The following is a 23,353-nucleotide window of genomic DNA, read 5'->3' on the forward strand; positions in this document are numbered from 1 at the left end:
TGACAAAATTTTAAAAGCACGTAGTTTAGAACCTAAGAATGACTTTTGGAATTACGTAATTTGGACGAAGTAAAGTATCCTAATTTTAAAAAAGGTGCATTTCATTTAACACCGTTCATTGGCTCTACCTAACTGTGTGAATCTGTATTTTCAACGAGGAATATAATTAAGACAACATATCGCTCCTGTCTCACAGACGGTCATTTAGAACCGCGATGTTTTATATTTAAAATTTCTTTATTATTAACGAATAATTAAAAAACGAACAGCAAAAAAATACACTAAAAGAGTAATATCAATGAAACAATCAAGTATGGTCAGTGAGTTGCGTGTACTGAATGGTTCAGAGCCAGTTTCTGAACGTTCGATTAAATACTGTTAGAGAGATAAAGGCGCAAGTCCGCCTTTTCACGATATGGAGTCGACGTCTCTTTTTTGTGTCAATTCTTTGTCCATGGCATGAGCTTTCCCCGATTTAACAATTAATTTTGATATAGTACTATAAGAGGCCTATCAAAGCAGCGTCGCATTTTTTTATGAGGTTACTAGTAAAACTCAGACAGACTGTGCCTTCAGAAACTTGGCTCTGATATTCGAGAAAAATGGCAAATCTTTATTCTGTTTGTCAGGATGAGTTTTTTTAGATTCATCTCACTATTCGTAGAATTGCATGAGGGGAGTCGTCGCGTAAGTCCGTTTTATTGCTGATACAAATTGAGTAAATTGAATAATCGATTTAATAAATATTCTGGGGAGTTTTTAAATAAATGTTTTGGGAAGTTCGAATGCCAAAACATGCTCATCGTCTCTCAGCATCCTTCCACTGCTCCCAGGGGGCGATACCGCCCCCGTTGAGAACAAATGCTATAGAATGTATACTAAAATAGTAAATTAAAAATTCCTGAGAATAACACCTTCCAAAATTTACTTCGGATTTCCTTCAGTACTTTCAATTAAATGTTTTATCTTCTATATATTCTTTAACGCAAACAAAATTTAAGGTCATAAAATGTGTTTATATGGTACAATATTTAGAATGTACAATATTAGATTCAGACTAGTAGCATTAAAATATAAAGGATATTTTACAGAAATTTTATGTAAAAAAGAGATCTTACAGAGTACTAAAAATATAAAATAAAAAATAATTAATTTTAAAATTTTAAATTTTAGTAAATTAATAAATTCTTTTTAGTTTTCAAATTAAAAATTTGAAAAGGCTATGAATTTTAATGAAGCATTTTATTCATATTGACTATATGACACAAATTTTAGTAATTAATATGAAAAAGATTTAGCCTCTTTTTCAGCAAATGGGCACCTCTCAAATTCAGTGCCTGCTTGCTAAGCACTTGAATATAAGGACTTCATATCTATAGCAGTGTTATCGACTTAGCTTACTTCTAAACATTTATGAGTATGATTTCCTTAAGGCGAAGCTTTTTCCGATAGCACATCTGCAAAAGATAAGATTCTTCCTCACAAAGTCTCTGCTGACATTGAAGACATCTGTGTACAGCGAAGCATCAAATAAATATAATAATTTCCTTTCAAGGTGAGATTTTGTTTCTTTAAGACGAAGCTCTCAGTTCAGAAACGATCGTAAGATGAATAGAGATTTGATGAGAGATGATATATGAAATGCTAATCTGGTAGCCTGCTATAATATGAATTAAACTTTGAAGGAAAATAATACCATGCCAAGAAGTAGTTTTTGAACATGGGTTTAATTTAATGAATTTTAAATGATCACTCAGCATTTATCTTTTATTTTCGCGTAAAAACTAGGGTAATTGATCTTATGTATGAAAAAAATACTATGCAGCTTTTCAGTAATGTTAAACCAATCGCATTTCTGAGAGCCAAAAACGGGACGCTGTGACTGCACAAACAACAGGAAGATTAAAATTGATAGAAATTGCTTTATAACACAAACATTATAAGCTTATCACTACTTACTATTCTGTAACTGTTGGAATCCACCGCTTTGCATTTCACAGTCTAATATGTGTGAGAAAGTATAAACATAATTTTGCAGTTTTAATTATATTTTACTCACGTTTGAGTAGCAACAGGTCTATCTCTTTTTTCGCTCGTTCAAAAATATTAGAATGATGTTTTTGTTTTTGGTTAGCGTTCTGTGATTAATGTTTATCGAGAGAGTTATAGTAAATTTTGAGAGAAAACCTAGAGAAAGTATACTAGAAAAATATTAGAGACGTCTTTACTCAATAATATGATTTTATGAAATTTTTAAGAAACGTTATACATTTGTCTGAGGCGATATAAATGATTCTCGTCTTTGATCATCTCTAAATAAAGATCTGTGAATTTTCTGAGTGAAAATGTTTCTTCTGATTACAACAAAACTGGATTCTTTACAACAAAACTGGGCACTAAAAAATCCACACAAACACACAATATTTTCCTGGTGAAATTACCTTACGTAGCCTTTTAGTCTTTCTGTATCTTTCATATTCCACGAAACAGTTATATAACAAAATTTAACATAGTTTTTGTTGTCTACCTATGTTGCCCAAGATTTCTGATTTGGCAACTTGGCCCACAGTAAAATCAGTAGTTCGATCGGAAGCTCGTCAGAGTTTTTGTGGGTTTTCCCCACGTGTAACGTGTATACGAGCCAATTTCCCTTAAAAAGACCTCGACGAAGGCACCCTTTCCTTAGACAGATAGCCTTCGAGGCTTTGCCGTAATCACATAAACCAAACCTTTGGCCACATGTTACTTGTAACAGAAAAACCTTTTCAATATTTTAACATTGATATTTTCGAGTATTTCAGAAAAATGTTGCATTTAATCTAGCAGATGCAGTAATATTATCGTTATTCGATGCATTTGCTTATTATTTAAAAAAATATTTGAAAACTGCATTTATCAATTAAACATTTCAGACAATCCAACTAAATATCGACAGGGCGACCAGGAAATATTGAAAAACTGTATGAATCGACAGCAAAGATACAGATATGCAAGTTTTTTTCATTTTATTAAGATTAAAAAAATTCTCCTTTTTTTAATTCTTCACCATGTAATGTTTTTAGTACATTTTGAAATAAGCAATGATGCTGAAATATTTGGTTACTCATTGCTATTTTCTTCAAGACACATTTATGCACAGTAGCAATTCTTTTTTCAGAAGTGTAGAGTTTTTTTTTTACGGAATCAAATGTGGCAACACTGTTTTTTCCAATACAGCGTTTTTTCAAATGTAAACATAGCAGAACAGAGGTCATTTTTTTTTATATGTCTTTGAACACAAGCGATTGAAGCCGTTTTTTTCTTTAAGCATGATTTTTCTAAACTTGTATAGTAAAAAGAAAGATTGAAACATAATTTCCTCAAATAAATTGTGGACTTGACGTAATACAGTTTACTTTATTTAAAAACACGCTTACCGCCATCATATTTTTTTTTTTTTTTTTTTACAATGGCATGTCTTTTTAAAAAAGAATGTCTCATGTCGGATATTTTACTTATATTTTTAGGTACATATCCTAATATTTTCAGAAGTTTTACGTGGTATGAAAATGTGACTTAATTTCATCCAGAAAACGTCTCATGTTACAGTAGTTTCAGACTTGTTTTTTTTTCATGCGAGTAAGGAATGGCTCCACCACTTGGCGTTTATAAATTTTATCGCCAATTGGAGCTTCAAGTTTTAAGAAGCTGTCCCGTACAATATTAGTTTTAGAATTATAATTTTAAAAACTTCATCAAAAGATGTGTCTGATTAATACGCTGTATATGTATATGCATTTTTAATTATAATCATTTAGAATTATATTTTGCGTTTGGAATATTTATATCAGTCACATAATAATGTTTACCAGTTACCATATTTGGCGTAATATTGCTTGCCAACATTATTTTTATTAGTTTTTTAAATGTTATCCATTTTGACAGTTGATGGAAGCTGTCTTTTCAACAGCGTTATACCGTATTTAAGATTTATGTCTTCTGTAGCACAGAATTTTGTATAAAAAGTTACTGATTAATTTTCGAATAAAATCGGATGTGACAACTTGTTGCTCATTAACTTATACTGTCTAAAATTTGCGATGGCATTCTGAGAAGAAGTAAGCTGTACGGTTCCTTTTAATAATGTAAGTTATATGTCTTTAATTAATATGCCCTGAAATAGCTGTAATTTCTTATACTTGGCTGTATTAGATATGTTTATTTTCGTATACTTCGTTATATCATTTATTAATGCCGAGTATGATGCGAAATTTGAATAATGTAACTGGTTGTAAGAATTAGTTCTTCATCTGCATTTAACTTTTGAAAACGTATATAATTTATCCACTTAGTGTACTTAATTGTTATGATAATCGGCTGTTAACAATTTGCATATGATCATATTTATATTTTTTATTAATTTCGTTAGTTAAATAAAGTAATTAAATATTTTTTATACCCCTAATCTTATTTATATATGTTTATGTAAAGAATTTTTTATGCAAAAGGATTATTCATTTTTATATAGTTTTCATTTTCTTAAGCTTCATATTAGTTTTTTTTTTATTTGGGGGTGAATTCATTCCACTGGAATATGTTATATTTTTAGCATTTTTAAATAAGTTAATTCTAGTTGTGTGTCACATGTGTTTATTTATTATTGATAGAAAATTGTTTTGTGTTCAATATTTGTTTCTTTCTCCCTCATTATCTTTCCAGCTCTACTTTTGATATTGCTTCCACAAAGGCAATTCTGTTGTCTCTGTACATACCTATTTTTCTCTGTATATACTGATTTTTCTCCTATATAAATTTTTAGTTTCATTATTTTTAACATGTGATATAAATTTTTTAGCTTTACAATAATTTGAATGCATGACATATTATTCATTAGTATGGCTAATTATATACATAGCACTGATTTGAAACTATTTTGAAAATTCTGAAAACTTAAGGAATACAGTGCATTTTTAGAGTTCAAATGAGCTACCTCAAAGGCATTAAAATATTAATGAACTGATTAAAAAATAGTAAAATTATAGGAATTACATATTTTTATGTATGTATGTATTTCATGTAAAAATAAGTAAAATAGAAGTTCTCACATTGTAATTTTATCACATTTTATATTTGAAGTAATGAAATTTAAAAGTTGTCATGCATCTTTAACTCACAATTACAAGGGTATGTAAATCATTGTCTTTCTTAATTTTTTACTGATAAGTAAACTTCGTAAGAAGAAAGTATGTGTTACTTTTGAAATTTGTTTACATGTAGTACAATATGCTATAAAATGATTAATTTCAGATTCTGAAAACTGTAACTCATCACTGAGTATATTTTATTTATTTTTGCAGTGTTTCTGTTAGTGGTAGGAATGATTTTAATATTGAAAATTGCATTTTGAAAATGTAAGTGAACAGTTGTATTTTTATTTTCAATGATTAAAAACAACATTCTCAGAACTGTAGTACTGTTTAAATGCAGAGAGCTGAGGAAAAGAAATTTAGCTTTGGAGGTTTTTGAGTATTTTTGGTAAATCCTAGAAGATATGTTTTTCTAAATACTTGCTTATGACAAAATGTCAAGCTCAGAAATTATCATATAGCATAAATTTACCGAGAAACAACTGTAAAATAGTATATTATATATTTATTGGTAATGCCAAAAAGACTGATTGCCATGTTCAGAACAATTTTATTTTTTTAACAAATGCCTTATTTATTTCATACTGGCACATCTACTTAGAACAGATCATATTGTACAATAAAATATAATCATGTGGCTCTGTATTTAAAGTAAAAGTTTAAAATAATGTTAGAAGGATACTGTATTGTACTGTCAAATAAAATAATGCAGGAAGAATTTTCCACTGAAAATTACCATATAAATTTTACACATTTATTTCTGGTAACATTAAAGCACATATGTTATTCAGATATCATATGTTTTTAACTTTGTCGTTATTTTAACTACAGAGTATCTGAAATATTGAAAAATTGTTTCTCTAGCTTTTGGTTACTGCTATAAGTAAAAATTGCATACCACATTTTACTGCAAATTAAGTGAAAAAGTAAAACCCTCCAGCAAAGTAAAGCAGTTAATATTTACCATGTTGCAGTTAAAGACTATTTTAAATTTATTTAAAGTACTATGTTCATATTGTACATAATAAGAAGCAAGTTAAAAAGCTTGCTTCTTATACCTGTTACTTCTTACACTACTTCTTATATTTGATATGATCAATTTTCAATTCTAATCTTCATTCTTATTCATATTCTACCTTGTATTATGCTGAGCTAGATCTTAAAACTAACTAAACTTAATTATCAAGTGCCCATATTAGATAGCAGTGGTGGAAGTAATTTCAATTATTCATCTGATATGATCCAAAGACTGGTAGATAAACAATATCTGACATGGTCCTGAGACTGATAGATAATCAGAGTTTGATTGTATGATTTTTACAAATATACTGTCATATTTTTTTTTTTTAATTTTCTCCATTAGCTTGTAAGATATTTACACAATTTATTAAAAGTAATGGCAATTTGTTAAAAAAAACATGCATAGTTTATAAAGTTGCAACTTTAATTTTGTCATGTCTACTGGAAATTCTGACTTAAGTAGCATAAGAAAAATTCAGTATGATTTTTGATTATTTTATATAAAAATAGAAATTTTAAATTTGGCTAATTTGATTGATCTTTGTTGTCTGTTTTGATTTTTTTTTTTTTTTTTTTTTTTTTTTTTTTTTTTTTTTTATGTTTCCCTTTATGCCTTTTGAAAAATATTATCTGTTGTTAACTGTTGTCTCTGTTTTTAAGCATATAGTATTTGTTAAAATTTCATATCCTGTGCAATATTTCATTTCAGTTCATAAATTGCATATCACAGCCTCTCTTCCTACTAAGGATATTCAAGATTCAGGATGAATCCTCATGAAGTTGAAGGGTTGCGTGAAATACTTAGTTGCCTAAGTTTGGATCACCTGAAAGAAATTGCCATGATAACTACAAGCCATATGATGGATGATCATTATAATGGTGTACAAGCACCTGATTTAGTGAATGAAATAATAAAAAGTGCTTCAAATGCTTCAGAAGTCCTTCATCGCCAAAAAGTATCAAAGGAACTACTCTTGAAATACCTGAGGAGGAAAGGTTTTGATCCTGATCCAAAAAGCAAAAAAATTGTGTACATCAAAACTTGTTTATCCTTGTGGAATGCTTGTAATGAGGTGAAACCTCAAGCATTTTAAGTATATTTGATGCATTTCATATCACTGTGTATCAGAGATGCTTGAAATTTCATATTGTTGTGACCTAGTATTTGTTTGTTCACATGTGAATCCTTAGCTTTAAAAAAGCATTTTTGTCCATGTTTTAGACTTCAGTTTTGTGATGTATGTAATTTTTATAGAATTTTTGTAATCAGTTGCAAGAAATACTGATTTCACAAAAGTGGCATTTAAATTATAAATAATTTATGTGACTATCATAGGATGCATTTCTTGCTGCAAGAATTAGTAGCACAGAAATTAAGTCTTCAAAGAGAAGTTATCTGTGATTATAAAGCTTTTGTAAATATATTACATACTTTACCAGCACAATTTTGTCTGAAGGTGCTCTGGGTGTTATGAGTTTGTCTTAAATGCCAAACAAACAAACATGATATATATATATATATTCTTAAATATTAAGTGAAGCAGCATCAATTGTATTTTTTTAAATCTCTAAATCATTATTATAATTCATCTCATGATGCAAAATCTCTGTGGCTGTCAGATCCGTAAGTGTTTGATTCATGATCATCATCATGCATTAATAATATTTCACTCATTAAATGCATTCTGCAACCATAAAAGAAGCATATTTCTAAATTTAGCTGAACAAGTATCTTTATTTATTCCTTATGTATTGATACAGTTGTTAGTATCAGTTTAACTAAGAATAAATGTTTTTCAATTATATATTTTATGTAAGATACCAAAACTTGGTAGCATATACCGTAAGAGGTGGAAAAATAAAAATTGTAATGCCAGCTTAACTGTTCATTCTGAATGCAATTAACTATTTGGTTGGCGAAGCATTCTAAGGTTATTTGCCTTGGGATGAAGTTGAGAATTTTTTAAAGGAAATTCATTGATATTCATTGATTCATTGATTGGAAATATCATATAAATACTATGCTACCTGTCAGGTGTCAGATATTGAACCAGAGTGAACTATCAATATTCAGCAGATTTGCCTAAGGCTGTTATAACAGACATATGGCTGCTAGATTATACATATATTCTGTTTGTATAGAAACATGAGTCCCTAGGATTTGCAATATTTTGGCATTCTTAGCCTCAGCTTGAATAAAAGAGTCTTAAGCATACCATTCGTTTAAGTATTCTCAATGGCCATATTCATTTTTCTTGTGAAGGAGAAAAGAATTATAAAGGAATTTTAGGTTGAATTTGAAATTCCTTAAAATATGAGGTTCTAGGCTTCTTGGCCTTAGCAATAATTAGAGTGAATCCTTAACTTTACCAGTTCTTTCAAGAATAACCATATACATGTGAAAGTGTATGCCCTTATATTCCAAGGCTCTTCTGCAGTGTCCATCCATTAAGGTGGGACTGATCTTATCCATTCAGCACTTCACTTAAAGCAAAAATTTTGAAATAAGACAATTTTTGTTAAAAAAAAAGGAATTAAATTTTTATAATAAGCAGGTTAGTGCAAATTCATATTTATTTTTACTTAAATTTATCTGTATGCTCAAATCTTATAATGCTTATGCTTATTACAAATGACAAATTTTGAAGAGAGTTCTAGCTCATATTAATAAAACTTAATCTTAAAATTGTTATAATTAATGTAATGCAATCAGTGTTTTCCAAATATCAAAATATTTTTGAGTTTTGCAGAAAAAATTATTATTGAAATAACAAATTACAAATTATGTTTTGTTTCATTATAGTTTTTAAGTGTATAATAACTATGCCATTCGTAACAGTTTGCATCTCTGTGTGTTTTTTGTTGTTTGTGTTGCAGAGATTTTTTTTCATATTATTAAAATTATTGTTTAGTATCTAATATGATATATTCATCTTATTACTTGTACTAATGCTGGGCAGTATTATTTGTTTTGAATTTCATGACAAGAAAATTTACAGTACTAGAAATAAACAGTAAAATAAACAGTACAAGAAAATTTGGATTTTCTCAACTTTGAATGATTATTGACAAGAGATCAACTATGCTGTATAATTCTCTAAGAACTGAAAAGAGCTTCAGTATTTAAATGCACCAATTAAAATATAATTTTCCTTAAAAAATTTTTAAAAAATGATTTCTTAATTTACACTTTCTGGATTACAGTAAAAGATTAAAAAAGTTTTCAAATTAATGAGCAAAAGAACATAAAAATTTTCTTAGATCAGGATCAGGTCAGTTAATTGATTTGTTTAGAAACTTTTATACTCTGAGTAATGTATGTACTAATCCATTTAGAAATGGCATGTTTTAACTTACTCTTTGGTAGCTTACAAGTATAAATAATTTTTCTTTACATTCATTGATGCAAGCTAAATGCTAATTTTTTTCTATGAAGCTATGTGATTTTTTTTACCAAGTTTCAATCTTATTATGTGAACTTTTATTTCACTTTATTTAAGTATATCATGGGATGTATTATTGCTATTTATCAAATAAAAATATAGTGGAACACAGTTTGTGTCTAAAATTGTATATGAAAAGCATACACTAGCAACAACTTTTATGTACTGAAAATTTTTATGCTGGCTATATTTCATAATATATTCAGATAATTTGCTATCTGTTCTCTTGCATTTATGAACTGTAGTATTATGTTCTAGCTCATATTAATAAAACTTTATCACTTTATATAATAACTTTCATCAGTGCTGTGATTTTTTACAGAATTTATATATGGTGTTATTTTTAGCATCTCTGATACACATCATAATAACATACTACCTCAAAAATTGTGTGTTTTTTTAGTATATCCTGCAACTTTTTTCAGGAATGTTCCAAAGAAAGCATTTTTATTTTATTCATAAAATTTTCAATCATAGTATTTGTTTTTGTCTCAAAAGTATTGCACATTTATACATATATTGTCCATCTAAAAACATTCCATTCATCATATGCGAACTAGAGTTACATAGTCTTACGTAAAACAATTCAATAAAAATAGCTAAAAAAGGCATATAAAAAGAAAATTGTTTTTTATAGTTTGCTAAACAGTACTTTTGTACCAAACAGAAGGCTCTATTCAACTAAATATTTGTGCTATTGCATTTTCTGTTGCAAGATGATTAATTTCTTCTAAATAATCAAAAATTTGTATTTGGATGCACAAGTTTATGAATTTGATTTAATTTTATACAAAGAATGCATCTTCATTCCACACTTTTCATCACATTATTACAGTATAATGTAATAATTGTTTTATATGTGTGTATTAGAAATATTTTTATTCAGTATTAAATATATTTTTGACATGTAACATTAAACAGTGAAAGTCAAAGATTTATATATTTACAAGGTGGGCCAAATAAGACCTATTAATGTTAAACATGGATAATCTGGCAATACTAATTTATTTTGATTAATTTTTTTAATACATTAAATATGTTTTATGGAAATTATGTATGAAATATGACATGAGACAAATGTCTATCATTTTTCGCGGTATAGAGATTGGCTCTCTTTAACGCGTTTTTTATTAAACCATGTAATGTTTCTAGTTGAACGCTCAGTATTTTGTCTTGAATATTCTGCTTCAGCTGTCTAATAGTCTCTGGTTTATTAACATATACTTTACCTTTTAAATATCCCCATAAAAAAAAAAGGATTCTGCTCCACCATTGGCCGCGAATGCTTTCATTGTTCTGTAAGAAGTTCCGGAAATTGTTTCCGACATTCCATCCTCATTCTCGAAGAAATGTGGGCGGACTCTATTGGCCATAACACCACACCAAACAGTAAACTTGAATTAAAATATTGCCGATATTTAACCTGCGTCATGACAATTGATCGTTGACAAGAATTGAAAAACTCAGTAATTTTAATGCATTGTTTTGTACTGTATGGTTCCCTAATAAATTTCCAAAAATTCAATTATAACCTACAAAAAGAAAAAAATAATTATATCAAAAAATAAAAAAGTTATTTGTGTTTAACATTGGTAGGTCTTATTTGGCCCACCCTGTATTTCCATATGCAAGAATTTTTGATTTTCTTGTAATTTGTTACTCTTTAATAACTTGATTTTATATCTTTAAAACTTTTAGTATCATTTTATTCTGTACTGTTATTTTTTTTGTAAATGTAATTTTATATTTTAAGATATGTGATTAGATGTTATTAGGTTGGGAATTTAACAGTTTGCTATATTTGATGTATAGTGTGAAGTCATAATGATTTAGAAAACCTCTTATGCCATTTTTGTTACTTCTGATTATCCACAGCCTCTTTCTAGAAAGTCATTAACTATTGCTGATTAATTTTTTACAAAGCTTACGAGAGACAACAGCCACTTAAAAAAATTCCAGCATAGTATGAATTACATAGTATGAAATTTTAGCAGCCAAATTAAGAAAATTAAAAATGCAAGAAACTTCCATAATAAAACACTTACTTCTCTGTGTTTTGTTCTGCCTTTGTATGCAGCGATTTGTTTTAATAATAATAATAATAAAAAAAAAAAAAAAAAAGAATTGCAGAAATTTGACATTGTGCAATGGGCTAATACGCAAATTGTTGTTCTCCCCATGTATGCAACAGTCTGTTTCAGCTTCAGAAGACATAAGAAAATTGCACAAATTTTTATTTTTAAAATTCGATCATTCAGGAAATATAATTTTATGAAATGTGAATTTTTGCATTCTTAATTGTTAGGCAGAACACCATATTTCAGAAGAAATGCAAGACTTTCTTTTTCATCAGCCAGCAGGGATGATTTGTATTCCTTACAAAGGGGCCAAATTACATTCAGTGCACTTCCCCCCCCAAAAAAAAAACAGTTTTGTCCTTGCAGCAAAAACAACTATTAATGACAGGTGCTTATCTGTTGAGCACATGCACATGTACCTGGATTTCCACATAAATACAATTTGTTGATGTCTTGGTTTGCCTGTTTTGGGAACATAGCATGTTCCTTTCAGGGAGTGCAGGTAATCAGAAAAAACCCAGTTTTTTAAAATTATATATCAGTTTTTTTTTTTGGGGGGGGAAGTACTCTTTTTTTTTTTTTTCCTACAAATTTAAGAAAGTATTTCATGTACTGTGTAGTTAATTCCTCTTAAGCAGTTTATGACAGACATTTTAAAAGATTTTTATTTTTTATATTTGCAATGAAATACACATGCTGATAAATTCTTAACTCTATTTACTAAATTACAGAAAAATTATATGTAGTCATTAAGATATCTACCTGATGAATAGCAATATTCATCATAACATAAAATTTACAATATTTTGTGTTTTACTATCTAAGTATATGAATTTTTCAGTATGTTACTGTTATGAATTCTGAGGTTAACATACGCTGAATTTTAGAAATTAATAATTTTAGTAAGTTATAACTCGCCCCAGATTTTCTGCACTGATTTTTCTCATCACAACCATATATTCATCTTTTGTGTAAGTGATAGTGTTGTGAACAAAAATTATTATTATTCATAAAAAGTAGGTACATGCTACAGAAACAAAATAGGTGGATAAAAAATTATTTCAAGCTTCTTGGACCTGAATTTCTGATGTTTCTTTCTGTGTAGTAGAATTTTTTTAAAAGCTGTAAAGGTAACAGGCTTTGTTTTAAAGGCTAACATTTAAAAGAAAAAATCAATATAAAAAAAATCAATATCAACTCTTGCTTTAATGCATTTGAAGATAACAGTATGTGAAAGAATTTGAAAGCATTCTTATCCATTATTTCCAATTCTGTATCTGAATCAAGTCATACTGATAGATAAAAAATTTTAAAATCTGATATGAAATTGTGTCATTAGGGGTAATTTGATTCATGCTGTTTTTGGTAAGAATTTTTAGTGGCTTTAATATTCAGTACTGCTGAAGGAATGTGTGTTGTTAAAGAACTTTAATGCCGTAAATTTATGATTTTATTTGAATGAAATCTATCTGCATAATCTAAGTAAAAGGGAAGTTACCTTAGTTCTACCTCCTGAGGGTTCATCTGATGGATTGTACTAAGACACTGGTCTAAAGTTGGATGAATTAAGCTTTATGTTTTCATTCTATCTACTTTTTAGATTTATGAGTCGTCTGTTTGTGTTAGTCTTTAGTTATTCTTAATTTCCAGAAGTTTCACTACTAGCATTTTGGATGAGGATTAGCTATAATAATTTTAGGCAAATGTTTTCTGAAAATAACTTTTGCCTTCCAGTTTTTGACATAAGAGTTAATATTTTTAAAAAAAATCTTCTCCAGAAAAAAAGTAAAGAAGTTTCCACCACCTCCTTCCAATTTCTTGTTTAAGCTGCTACTTATTTTATTTGAATTTTTGGAACTTTGCAATTATTCCCCTCTCTTCTTGCAAGCTTTTAATAATCATAAACTAGATTTCTTTGCTGTCACTGTTCGTAAATTAATTTTTAATGAAATCTAATTAACTGTTGTCTGAGTAGATAAATCTTTGAATAAGAAGTAAGTAAATCAGTTATGCTAAAATTAGTTTAGTTGCCCAGCTGATAGCTAAAGAATTCAGGACTGCCAGAATTGAAACTACTGATGATAAAAAATGTAACTGCATTATTTAAAAATCATAGCCTTGATTTACCATCAATTTCTTCTGGAAATACTGAATGTAGAATTTTGTGCTGCTTATAATTATGCACAGTTTTAATTTTATTGGAAAAATAAATATGGTATGTAAAACTGTAACTTAAATTTGCTGTTTTTCTGCAGTTAAAAAAAAAAAGATTTTTTTATTTACCAAAAGGTGATTTTTTTTTTAATAACCACTTACATTTTTTAAAATTAAACAAAACAAAGGGGGAAATTGGTATAGATTTTATAGAAAATTCTGTTTTGATAACAACTGATATAGATCTCTTTTCTTCAAGAAACAAAAAATCCTAAAAGCCAAATGATTAAGAGAGGCCAAATGAATAGATGGGATGAAAGATGAAATGAAATAGAAATCAAAAAGAAAAATCCAAACTAAAAGCTAAATAATTAAAGCAAATTTTATTAAATGTGGGAGTCTATAAAGAAGTTTAGTTCACCGACTGATAAAAGTTTTGTGTATAATTTTAGCAGAACTAGGTTCTTCTGAAAAGTCTTTCAGAGTCTTTAAACTCTGAAGAATGAATTTTATTAAAAGAAGAGAAAAAAACTTAGAACTTCTGATCAGAATTCGAACAGTTTTGTAACTCACAGAAGTAAAATTGGGATAAAATTGTTCTTACTAAAAGAATATCTTTTACATGCTTAAGAAAAGAGTATTTAAAGACTTCATTTTAAAAGAGAAAGAAGAGAGAAAGAAGTCTTTGCTAAGTGAATAGATTTCAAATAATTGAGTTTAAGAGTTTCAATCCAATATTTTTATATTATAAATTAGGGATTCCCCTCCTCTCCTGAGATTGGTTTGTATGTCTTCCGTGTAACTTTACTCTCAAACAGATAACTAACTTTCTTGAAGTTTTTATGATTCACTATAAGATTATTCGGTACTTTTCCATCTTGCCGGCGCAAATATCGCCATGCAGACTTTTTTAGCGACAACATACAATATACATATAAAAAATGTTAACAAATGTTAGTTCTCAGAATTTTCTTTTTGAAAGCATAAACATTTTAATATCGTTTAAAATTTTGTAAAAAGACATTAATTTAAGAATTTACTATGCTTTCATGGTTCAACATCCTGATTGGGCAGTTTATATCACATGACCCCAAGTGATCTCATCTCGCGTAAACTGCGCTACAAAAATCTAATTCCATAATTATCTACATTAATTTCAAGTTAAATCGTAATTTGGAATACAAGTTTAAATGCAAGAATTGTTTCAATTCGTATGAATAGCTTACTCAGAAATTATGTAAAACCACAGTGCTTTACTTCGCCAGTGCATTCTCATTCGAATTGAATTTAACCCTTGACTTTGCCTTTTCTATATTTTCGCCTTCGGATGAGCGGTGTGATTGCATCCTAATTGACTTAATTACCTCGAATTGCCTTAGCGCATAAAATTGAACTATCTGGTAAAAATTCTATGTAATTGTGTGCCAGTATTGAAACAACTAATCTGATAAGAAATGGCTGCGATTTGTTTTGAAAATGAGGCGTAAAAGGTTACCAGCAAGGATATTGCGTTTGGTATCAGTTTTACCATTATTGGCGACTTTATCGCCTACGCCGGCAAAACGGAAAAGGTGCATAATATTTGTAATGTTATCATTATTAGTGTTCTTGTTTGATGTTAAAGCATATCTTAGAAGAAAGGGAAATATTAAAGAAGTATTTCTTTCTCTGAAATTTTATATGTTTAATAAGTATATTGGGGTGAAAAAGTATCTGTTTTTTACCCATACTGAATGCCGCCTGGCATGACTTTGTTTGTTTATTATTTATCATTCTTGACAACTAAATTGTTTTAGGATGAAATTTTTTTTTTATGATGGATTAAATCGAAAGCAATCCTCTAGTTATGAAAAGCCCATTTATTTCTTTTTTACAGTCATGAATTAATCTTATAGCTGCTGTTAATATCACATTATTCCCATGTCATTTATAAAAATGTGTTTGTAAAAATTTTATTTAGATATCATATACAGCCATAAATTCTGAATCTCTTCCTTGATCTTTAAGAATAATCTTTACTATTTTCAAATTTGATGATTTTTTAAAAGAAAGTAAATTTTGCTGTTCATTTCTTAAATTTTCACACCAAAAATGATTTAAATATATTTCCATATTTGCACTTCGATTGAGTTGTATTCGCTTTGATGATATGCTGCTGAGTTGTTATTACTTTTTAGGAGCATATATTTTGCTTGTAGAATATATTTAAGAATTGATTCCCAAATAAGCATTAAAGAAATCAAAGAGCGAATAAATCATATTTTCTACCTCTAAATCTATGCATTGTATGTAACTTTTGAAGTAAGCTATTTCACTTTACGTCCCAAATTGTGTTCTTCGCAATATAATTGCTGATATTTTACCGTATTGTCTTGTGTATTTGTCCTGTAGGTATAGTGTGAAGTTAGCAAAGATTTTAATCATGTTTCACTTACTGTACACAAGTGAGATTGTATTGTTTTAGCTGTATTTATTAGTAATGGAATTATTACTTGTGCTAATTTTTAATTTCTGTATTATTTGTTACATTGTCTTGAATAAAAAAAATAAACACTAAAAAAAATTGCCTTTTTTTGCATTTCATCTCTTCCCACAAGTTGCAAAGAATATGTTAAAAAAAAAGCAGTAAAATTTTTAAATATTTCTCATTCTTGGAATTTATTTAATTATAAAATTTAGAGGGAACGAAAATTGGTTATACCTAGAAGTTCTGCATGTGACCACAGCAGTACAAAGAGTAAAGGGTAGTGTATTTAATTATGGCAAAGCACACTAGGGCTATCTGCCTAAAGGCAGGGATGCCTTCGTGGAGGACTTTCTAAGGAAAACTGGCTCGTATACACGTTACACATGACGAAAACACCCATGCAGCCAGACCGTTCGCGGGATTCGAACCTCGGACCGAATTACCAGTGTTCAGCGACTTTACCGCTCGGCCGCTGGTGAGCCCAAAGAGTAAAGGGAAACTAGGCTGAAAAACTTATAAAAGAAATTTAATTTAATTTCAATAACTTTGACCTTGTAGGTATTTATTTGAATCAGGTTAAAAATGAGAGTTTCATTAGAAATACAAATATTAATACATTCTTGTAGATGTCAGAGTGAGGTTTCATGGGTGCAGTATTCATAAGTGACTGAAGTGTGTCTAAATTACATTATTGCTTAGAGAAAGTGTAATGTATATTTTGGCAGCTTAACATAAATTTCAGAGCATACTTTGGTTAAAATGTGATACAAATTTCTGCAGCTTTCAGATGTGATCTGGAGTTAAAAGAATCTTAAAACAGCATCCAGAACGTTTTCGTCAAACAGACAAGTCTGCTGACTTTTAATCATAAACCTTTTTACTGATTAATTTATATACTTAATGTTAGTAAGTTAGCAGAGTGATTGCTCTTTATGTCGTATTGCTGACAAAATACAACACATCAATACCATGGGTTTAATTTAGATGATTCATTTTAACTCATCAAAGCACTCAAGGACTATCTGCCTAAGAGATGAATACCTTCATGGAAAACTTCCTAAGGGAACTGGCTTGTAGTTATTCTATATATGGGAGCACTGTGCAGTCAGTCCTTTCTGGGATTTGGGTTAAATTTGGAAGACGAACAACAACAAAAATCTGCCTAAGACTGGTTCTGTGTGTAGACTGGCGACTAATCGCACTGTCCTAATCAAACAACTATAACTCAAATGAAGCTTTTAAATAAACCTTTTTATTAAAGCTTTCAATTTAAAAGAAGCACAGCATATGTCCTACAAAGATCATTCATGCTACTTTCGGGATTTAAGCTAATAAATAAAATATGCAATTAAACTTAAGTAATGTAATTCATGAAGCAAAGACCTACTAAGCTTTGTTTCAAGTTGCATGAACGATGTGGCTAAAAAAGGGCTAAAACCAATTTAACATAGTTCTGAGAGTTGGATGAAAAGTACGAATATCAGCATGCTGCCAAAACCTCAGTTTCTAAACTTAAAAGCTCTTTTCTTATATAAATAATAACTTATTTCCATCCTGATGGGACCTGTTGAAAGTAGAAGTGGCAGTAAAGATTAAAATAATGGGCTAATTAACATAAAACCGTACAACTGCCTTCACCAAAATTTAAATAATTTAAAAGCAAAGATCATAATGACCCTGGTACAAAATTTTTCTATTCTAAAACTAAGACTGAGCTAAGGCTTTTACACCATATTAACATTAATCTTTGTTTTACAGTGACCTTGATATTACTACAAGAACCATTTTCTATATTCAGCTTAAATCTTCACTTTCATTTCTTTCCAGGAGAGAGGGGAAAATATTATAGTATACAAATAACACTTTTGATCGCATAAAATAATACAACGACGTGGGACCTAACGGTCATGATATGTACCCATCATGGTTCATGCCCTAAATTTAAACCCATCATGGTTCAGCCTATTATCTTTCTGACAATTCTTAAATGAGATACTGAGTCAAATGTTTGAGTCGCGTTAATGGTGACTTCTTGAAAATTTTTTCTAAAAAAGAAAAGGGCCACAGAATTATTTCTGAATAACCTAGTTAATAACCATGTTGATCTTTATATTACCAGACTAAAATTTGAACAACCACTTAAGGTGGTATTTAGAGGGCTGCCTACTGATATGCTTGTTAATGAAATTGAGGAGGAACATATAAATTTAGGCTTTAGAGTAAAAAACGTTGCACACATGTTTATGTTAAAAAAAAAAAAAAAAAAAAAAAAAAAACTATGCGGTTATACCAAGTTTAGTTAAAACTCACCCCTGGTATTGAACACATTTGTGAAATCACCAAATTTTTATATTTTACTATATTTGTTGTTCCATATAAAGTTAAAGGCGGTGTGGTTCAGTGCCACAATTGCCAACACTTTAACCACTCTTCTGAAAAATGCATGTATATGTAAGATGATATGTAAAATGTGCCGGAGAGCACAGAACTGAAAATTATGCAGCCAAAAAATTGGATGTAGTTAGGTGTTGCAATTGTGGTTTAGCTGTCCACACCGCAAAATTTCGAGGATATGCTAAATTTTCTAGATACTATACACAAAGTGTCCACAATTTTGGCCACCACTGTACGTTCTTTCAATTTAGCTTCGTTAATAAAAATTGAAAATTCTTTCAGGTATTAATATTTTCATTCTAAATAAAATCCAATTCTGAATAAAGAAATAATAAAATAGAAAAATAAAACTATTATTATTAAAAAAAAAAAAAAAACTATTGACTAGTTATACTTCACACTTTCACTTACCTTTATCATTATACAACAGCATTTTTATTCTTTCCAGAGCGACATATATAAACACAATAACAGTTTCTGAATAATATTTTGCATTAAGTTTATTAACAATTTATACTGTTACGGATTTAGTATTTAAATAACTAATGTTAGTAGAATTCTAAAGTAAATTGTTTTATTCCCCGTGCAGTGCAGCGTGTGACGAATATTAAGAGAAAGCTAGGCTGGAAAAATAAAAATTCAAGTGTACGTGCATTTAACATTTAATAAATAAATGTCTCTTTTTGATTTCGAGAAAGTCCCATAAAATTCTTGTGTATTTAAAAAGCTTATATCAGCGGCATTAAAAACCTTTCAGTTCGTTAGTTACTTGTTTTATCAGTTTTGTTTAGAAAACTGCTGTTGTAGCGCACTCGCAAGGAGATCAGATTAGCTTTCCCTAGCTGTTTTGAATCGAGTTCTGTTGAACGTTTGAGTAGTTAAAAGATAACTATTGTGAGATATTGCACAATTGTACGGATATCTGAAGAAATTTAAGCATTTTGTTTTATTTGTTGTGATAATAATAAATTTTATTCATTTTTCACAGGACTTGTGCATTCAATTCATAACGAACCCGTACGCACACACCAATTTTTGGTGTCAGTGGGGTTTGAATGCCAGAGCGATGGAAGACCAATTAAGGCAATTCATAACAACCTTTGCTGCATTTAAAGAAGAGATAAAAGATTCTGTTAAAGAGATGATAGCGGGACAGGAATCCGTTAAAGAAAAATGGAAGCCGTTTAAGAGAAGATCGATGCTGATCATTATCGTATATTGATAAGTACCAGGAAAAAAAAAAAAAAAAAAAAAAGATCTCCATCTGTGATCCACATCTTTCGCACTTCATTGAAGAAGCAATTAGCGAGCTTTCCTCCACAAATTTAAAATAAATTTCCTCTGACCATGGTAACAACAAATAAATCTTTGATTAGGAAAGCCAGGTTGGCCAAAATAAGGTCTCAAACAGCAATTGTTTTATTCCGATACCAGTAATTCTTGGTAATTATCAATAACAACATTCATCTTCGAAACAGACACATCCATTCGCTTTGAAATCTGAGGATTTCGAAGAGATGAATAATAAAATTTTAAAATGGCGCGGAAATGCACAAATATTCAGTAACCAATCAGTGAGCTGATTACATCACGCATAGAATTAAAATTATTTAAATAATCATTCATAATAAAATCATATTTAAAAAATGCAAAATTAAATTGTATTTTAATATTTCAATAATGTTTAAAACATTAGATTAAATTAATAGATATTAAAACCAATTACTTTTAAAATAATGTGACGTCATTCATTACATCATTCACGACATGAAACTCCATAAAATATCATAAACAATAAAATTTTTATTTCAAATAAAAATAATTCATTTTTATTATTTAGAAGTCATAAATAATATTTAAAACACGAAATTTATGCATAATAAAACGCATTATTTTTTTAATAAAATGACAACAAAGTATCGGTTACCATCAATAACTTGTTCAGCAATGGGTTTACCATAAGTCGTATCGCTCGCCAAAAAAAAAAAAAAAAAAAAAAGAAATCGCCAAAATCCGTGCAACCGTCTACCAAAATAGCGCCTAAATTTCATATCCTGCATAGTTTGAAAGAAACAGTTAAGGTAAACAAGTGAGGAAAATTCAAACCTTCCAGAAGAAAAATGTCAAGAAAAATGTACCGAAAATGTCAATTCAAGAAAAATGTACCGAAAATTTAAAAAAAAAAAAAAAAAAAAAAAAAAAAAAAAATATAGAAAAACTGAAGAAACCATTTAAACATTAATAATTTATAAAAAAATCATTTCAATATTTTCCTGCACTACATTCATCTTGAATTGACATTTCCACATCAAGCTGTTTTTGCTTTATTAATTTATGTTTCTTTCTGGCCATTTCAGAAAGCTTTTGGTAAGTGAGATGGGCCTCACGAATTCTACCTCAATCTATTCTTTGCAAAGACTTTACCATATAAAATCCTGGTTGTATTCCTAATAATTCCATTACTTTAATGCACCTTTATACACCATCATTAAAACGTATTATCGCATCTAACAAACCTAATTTTAAGGTGATGACACTCACAAAAACAGTTTTTGGTATGCGTGGTCTGAATGCAATTTATTATTAAAACTCTCATTCGGGTTCTAAGTTCTTCTATGAATGATGATAGATACAGGAGCAAACGTTACCATCATCCGAAAAGATTTGGCTCAACAACTGAGATGCAAACTTATGTGGACGCCGTCCTGCGTTACCCTCCAGACTGTGTCCGGCGAGAAGATCGACATCGACGGGAAAGTAAATGTTAACATCACGTTTGGAAATGCCGCTTACTATCATACAGCATATGTGGCAGAAATTACAGATCCTTGTGGCATATGTGGCAGATACTTTCTAAGGAAATACAATTTTTCCTTGACATTTAAAAATGACGAATTGCATTCTGCCTCTGAGGACATAGCCGTATTTGGAATTAATAATGAAAGGAGTTACATCTATCCATAAAATCATAGCTCAAAACGATATCACAATACCAGCAAGAACACAGTTATTACTTTCTGGATCCATAGCCGAAAATAGAAATTACCGCTACGGCATCATAGAATATCTCAAGAATTGTAATAGCCCGAAAGGAGTACTAGTAGCCTCAGGACTCGTCGACCTGTCGAGGACCGTTATCCCTGTGAGAGTTGCCAATGTAACTGAGAAGGCGAGAGTTATAAAGAAAGGTGAAGTGATTGAAGCATGTACTCAAGTGACCAGTATTAAACGAAAGAGTAACATCCCAGAATCCGTGTCCTCAGAGAGCATTATATCGGAGTTATTGTAAAATGCTCAATTAAACGATAAAGAGAGGAATGCTGCCGATCGTGTCATTAAAGATCTTCAAATTGTTTTCTCCCGCTTGTCTTTTGACGTGGGTCGAACCAATTTGACCCAACATAGAATCGATACCGGCGATCATTCCCCGATCAACCAACATCCAAGACGTCTACCGTTTGCTAAACAAGAAGAGGTACGAACACTTTTAAAGGATATAGAAGAAGGCGATGTCATGGAGCCTTCAGCAAGTCCATGGGCATCTCACATCGTCCACGTCAGAAAGAAAGACGGCGCAACAAGATATCACGTTGACTATCGCTGGTAGAATGAGGTTACGAAGAATAACAGTTAGTTACCCTCTTCCTAGAATTGAAGACATTCTGGACACACTTTCTGGAAGCAAGTGGTTCTCTACACTTGATTTAAAGAGTGGGTATTGGCAGGTAAAAATACATCCTGATGACCGAGAAAATGCGGCATTTACTACGGGATAAGGAGTTTGGAAGTTCAAAATGAGGCCGTTTGGACTGTGCAATGCACCGGCTACATTTTAACGCCTAATGGTGACTGTTTTGAAAGGTCTTTTCTAAGAGGCCTGTCTGATATACCTGGATGATATACCTTCATCATCGTCGGAAAGACTTTTGAAGAACATCTAGAAAATCTTAGAAAGGTGCTTCAGAAACTGAAAGAAGTCAATTTAAAGTTGAGTCCCGCTAAATGCAAATTATTCAAACAGGAAGTGACTTACCTCGAACATGTCATCTCTGCAGAAGGTGTGTGTAAGGATCCTGAAAAGTTGTCAGCCGTTAAATCCTGGAAACGTCCCGAAAATGTCAATCAGCTGAGAAGCTTCCTAGGGCTTCGCACTTACTAGGAGATTCGTGGAGGACTTTGCTTCCATCGCAAGATCCCTTCACAAGCTGATAGAGAGCAAGCAAAAGTTCTTGTAGACAAAAGAATGCGAGGATGCATTTAACAACTGAAAGGAAGCTTTGACATCTGCTCCAATCCTGACGTATCCTCAGCTCGACAGACCATTTATTCTCGACACATACGCGAGCAATGAAAGTGTCGGTGCTGTTTTGTCCCAAGAAATAGACTGCCAAGAACGTGTTACTGGAGCAAGTGCCTGTCTAAACCGGAGAGGAATTATTGTGCAACCAGGGAAGAGCTGCTCGCCATAGTCAAAGCCGTAGATCATTTTTATCATTAATCTTAAACGGCAGAAAATTACTGCTCCGAACGGATCATGTCTCATTGGCCTAGCTTTCAAATTTTAAAATTCCTGAGGGTCAAATAGCCAGGTGGATACAGAGACTCCAGGAATATGACATCACTTTTTAATTCGTCATCAGAAGGGATCATCACAAGGAAACGCCGACGCCC

General features: G+C 30.2%; 1 protein-coding gene across 2 annotated transcripts; it reads left to right on the forward strand.

Moving 5' to 3' along the window:
- Positions 1 to 3,223: 3,223 nt before the first annotated feature.
- LOC118180604 (uncharacterized protein C3orf38 homolog) lies at positions 3,224 to 16,388 on the forward strand. 2 transcript variants are annotated; one of them, XM_085822448.1, is made up of 2 exons: positions 3,224 to 4,124; positions 6,856 to 16,388. In XM_085822448.1, the coding sequence occupies exon 2, from the start codon at positions 6,911 to 6,913 to the stop codon at positions 7,238 to 7,240; it is 330 nt and encodes a 109-aa protein (XP_085678574.1). In that variant the 5' UTR covers positions 3,224 to 4,124; positions 6,856 to 6,910; the 3' UTR covers positions 7,241 to 16,388. The 2 variants fall into 2 exon arrangements, with proteins under 2 accessions (XP_085678574.1, XP_085678575.1); XM_085822449.1 differs by having other exon boundaries at positions 3,224 to 4,097.
- The last annotated feature ends 6,965 nt before the right edge of the window (positions 16,389 to 23,353 follow it).

The sequence above is a fragment of the Stegodyphus dumicola genome, chromosome 8 (genome assembly GCF_044657685.1).
Source record: "Stegodyphus dumicola isolate Sdum_Otavi_A_Nest chromosome 8, ASM4465768v1".
Taxonomy (NCBI): domain Eukaryota; kingdom Metazoa; phylum Arthropoda; class Arachnida; order Araneae; family Eresidae; genus Stegodyphus; species Stegodyphus dumicola.

Excerpts from the sequence above, each read along its gene's own strand:
- LOC118180604 (XM_085822448.1), top strand. The coding sequence starts at position 6,911 with ATGAATCCTCATGAAGTTGAAGGGTTGCGTGAAATACTTAGTTGCCTA.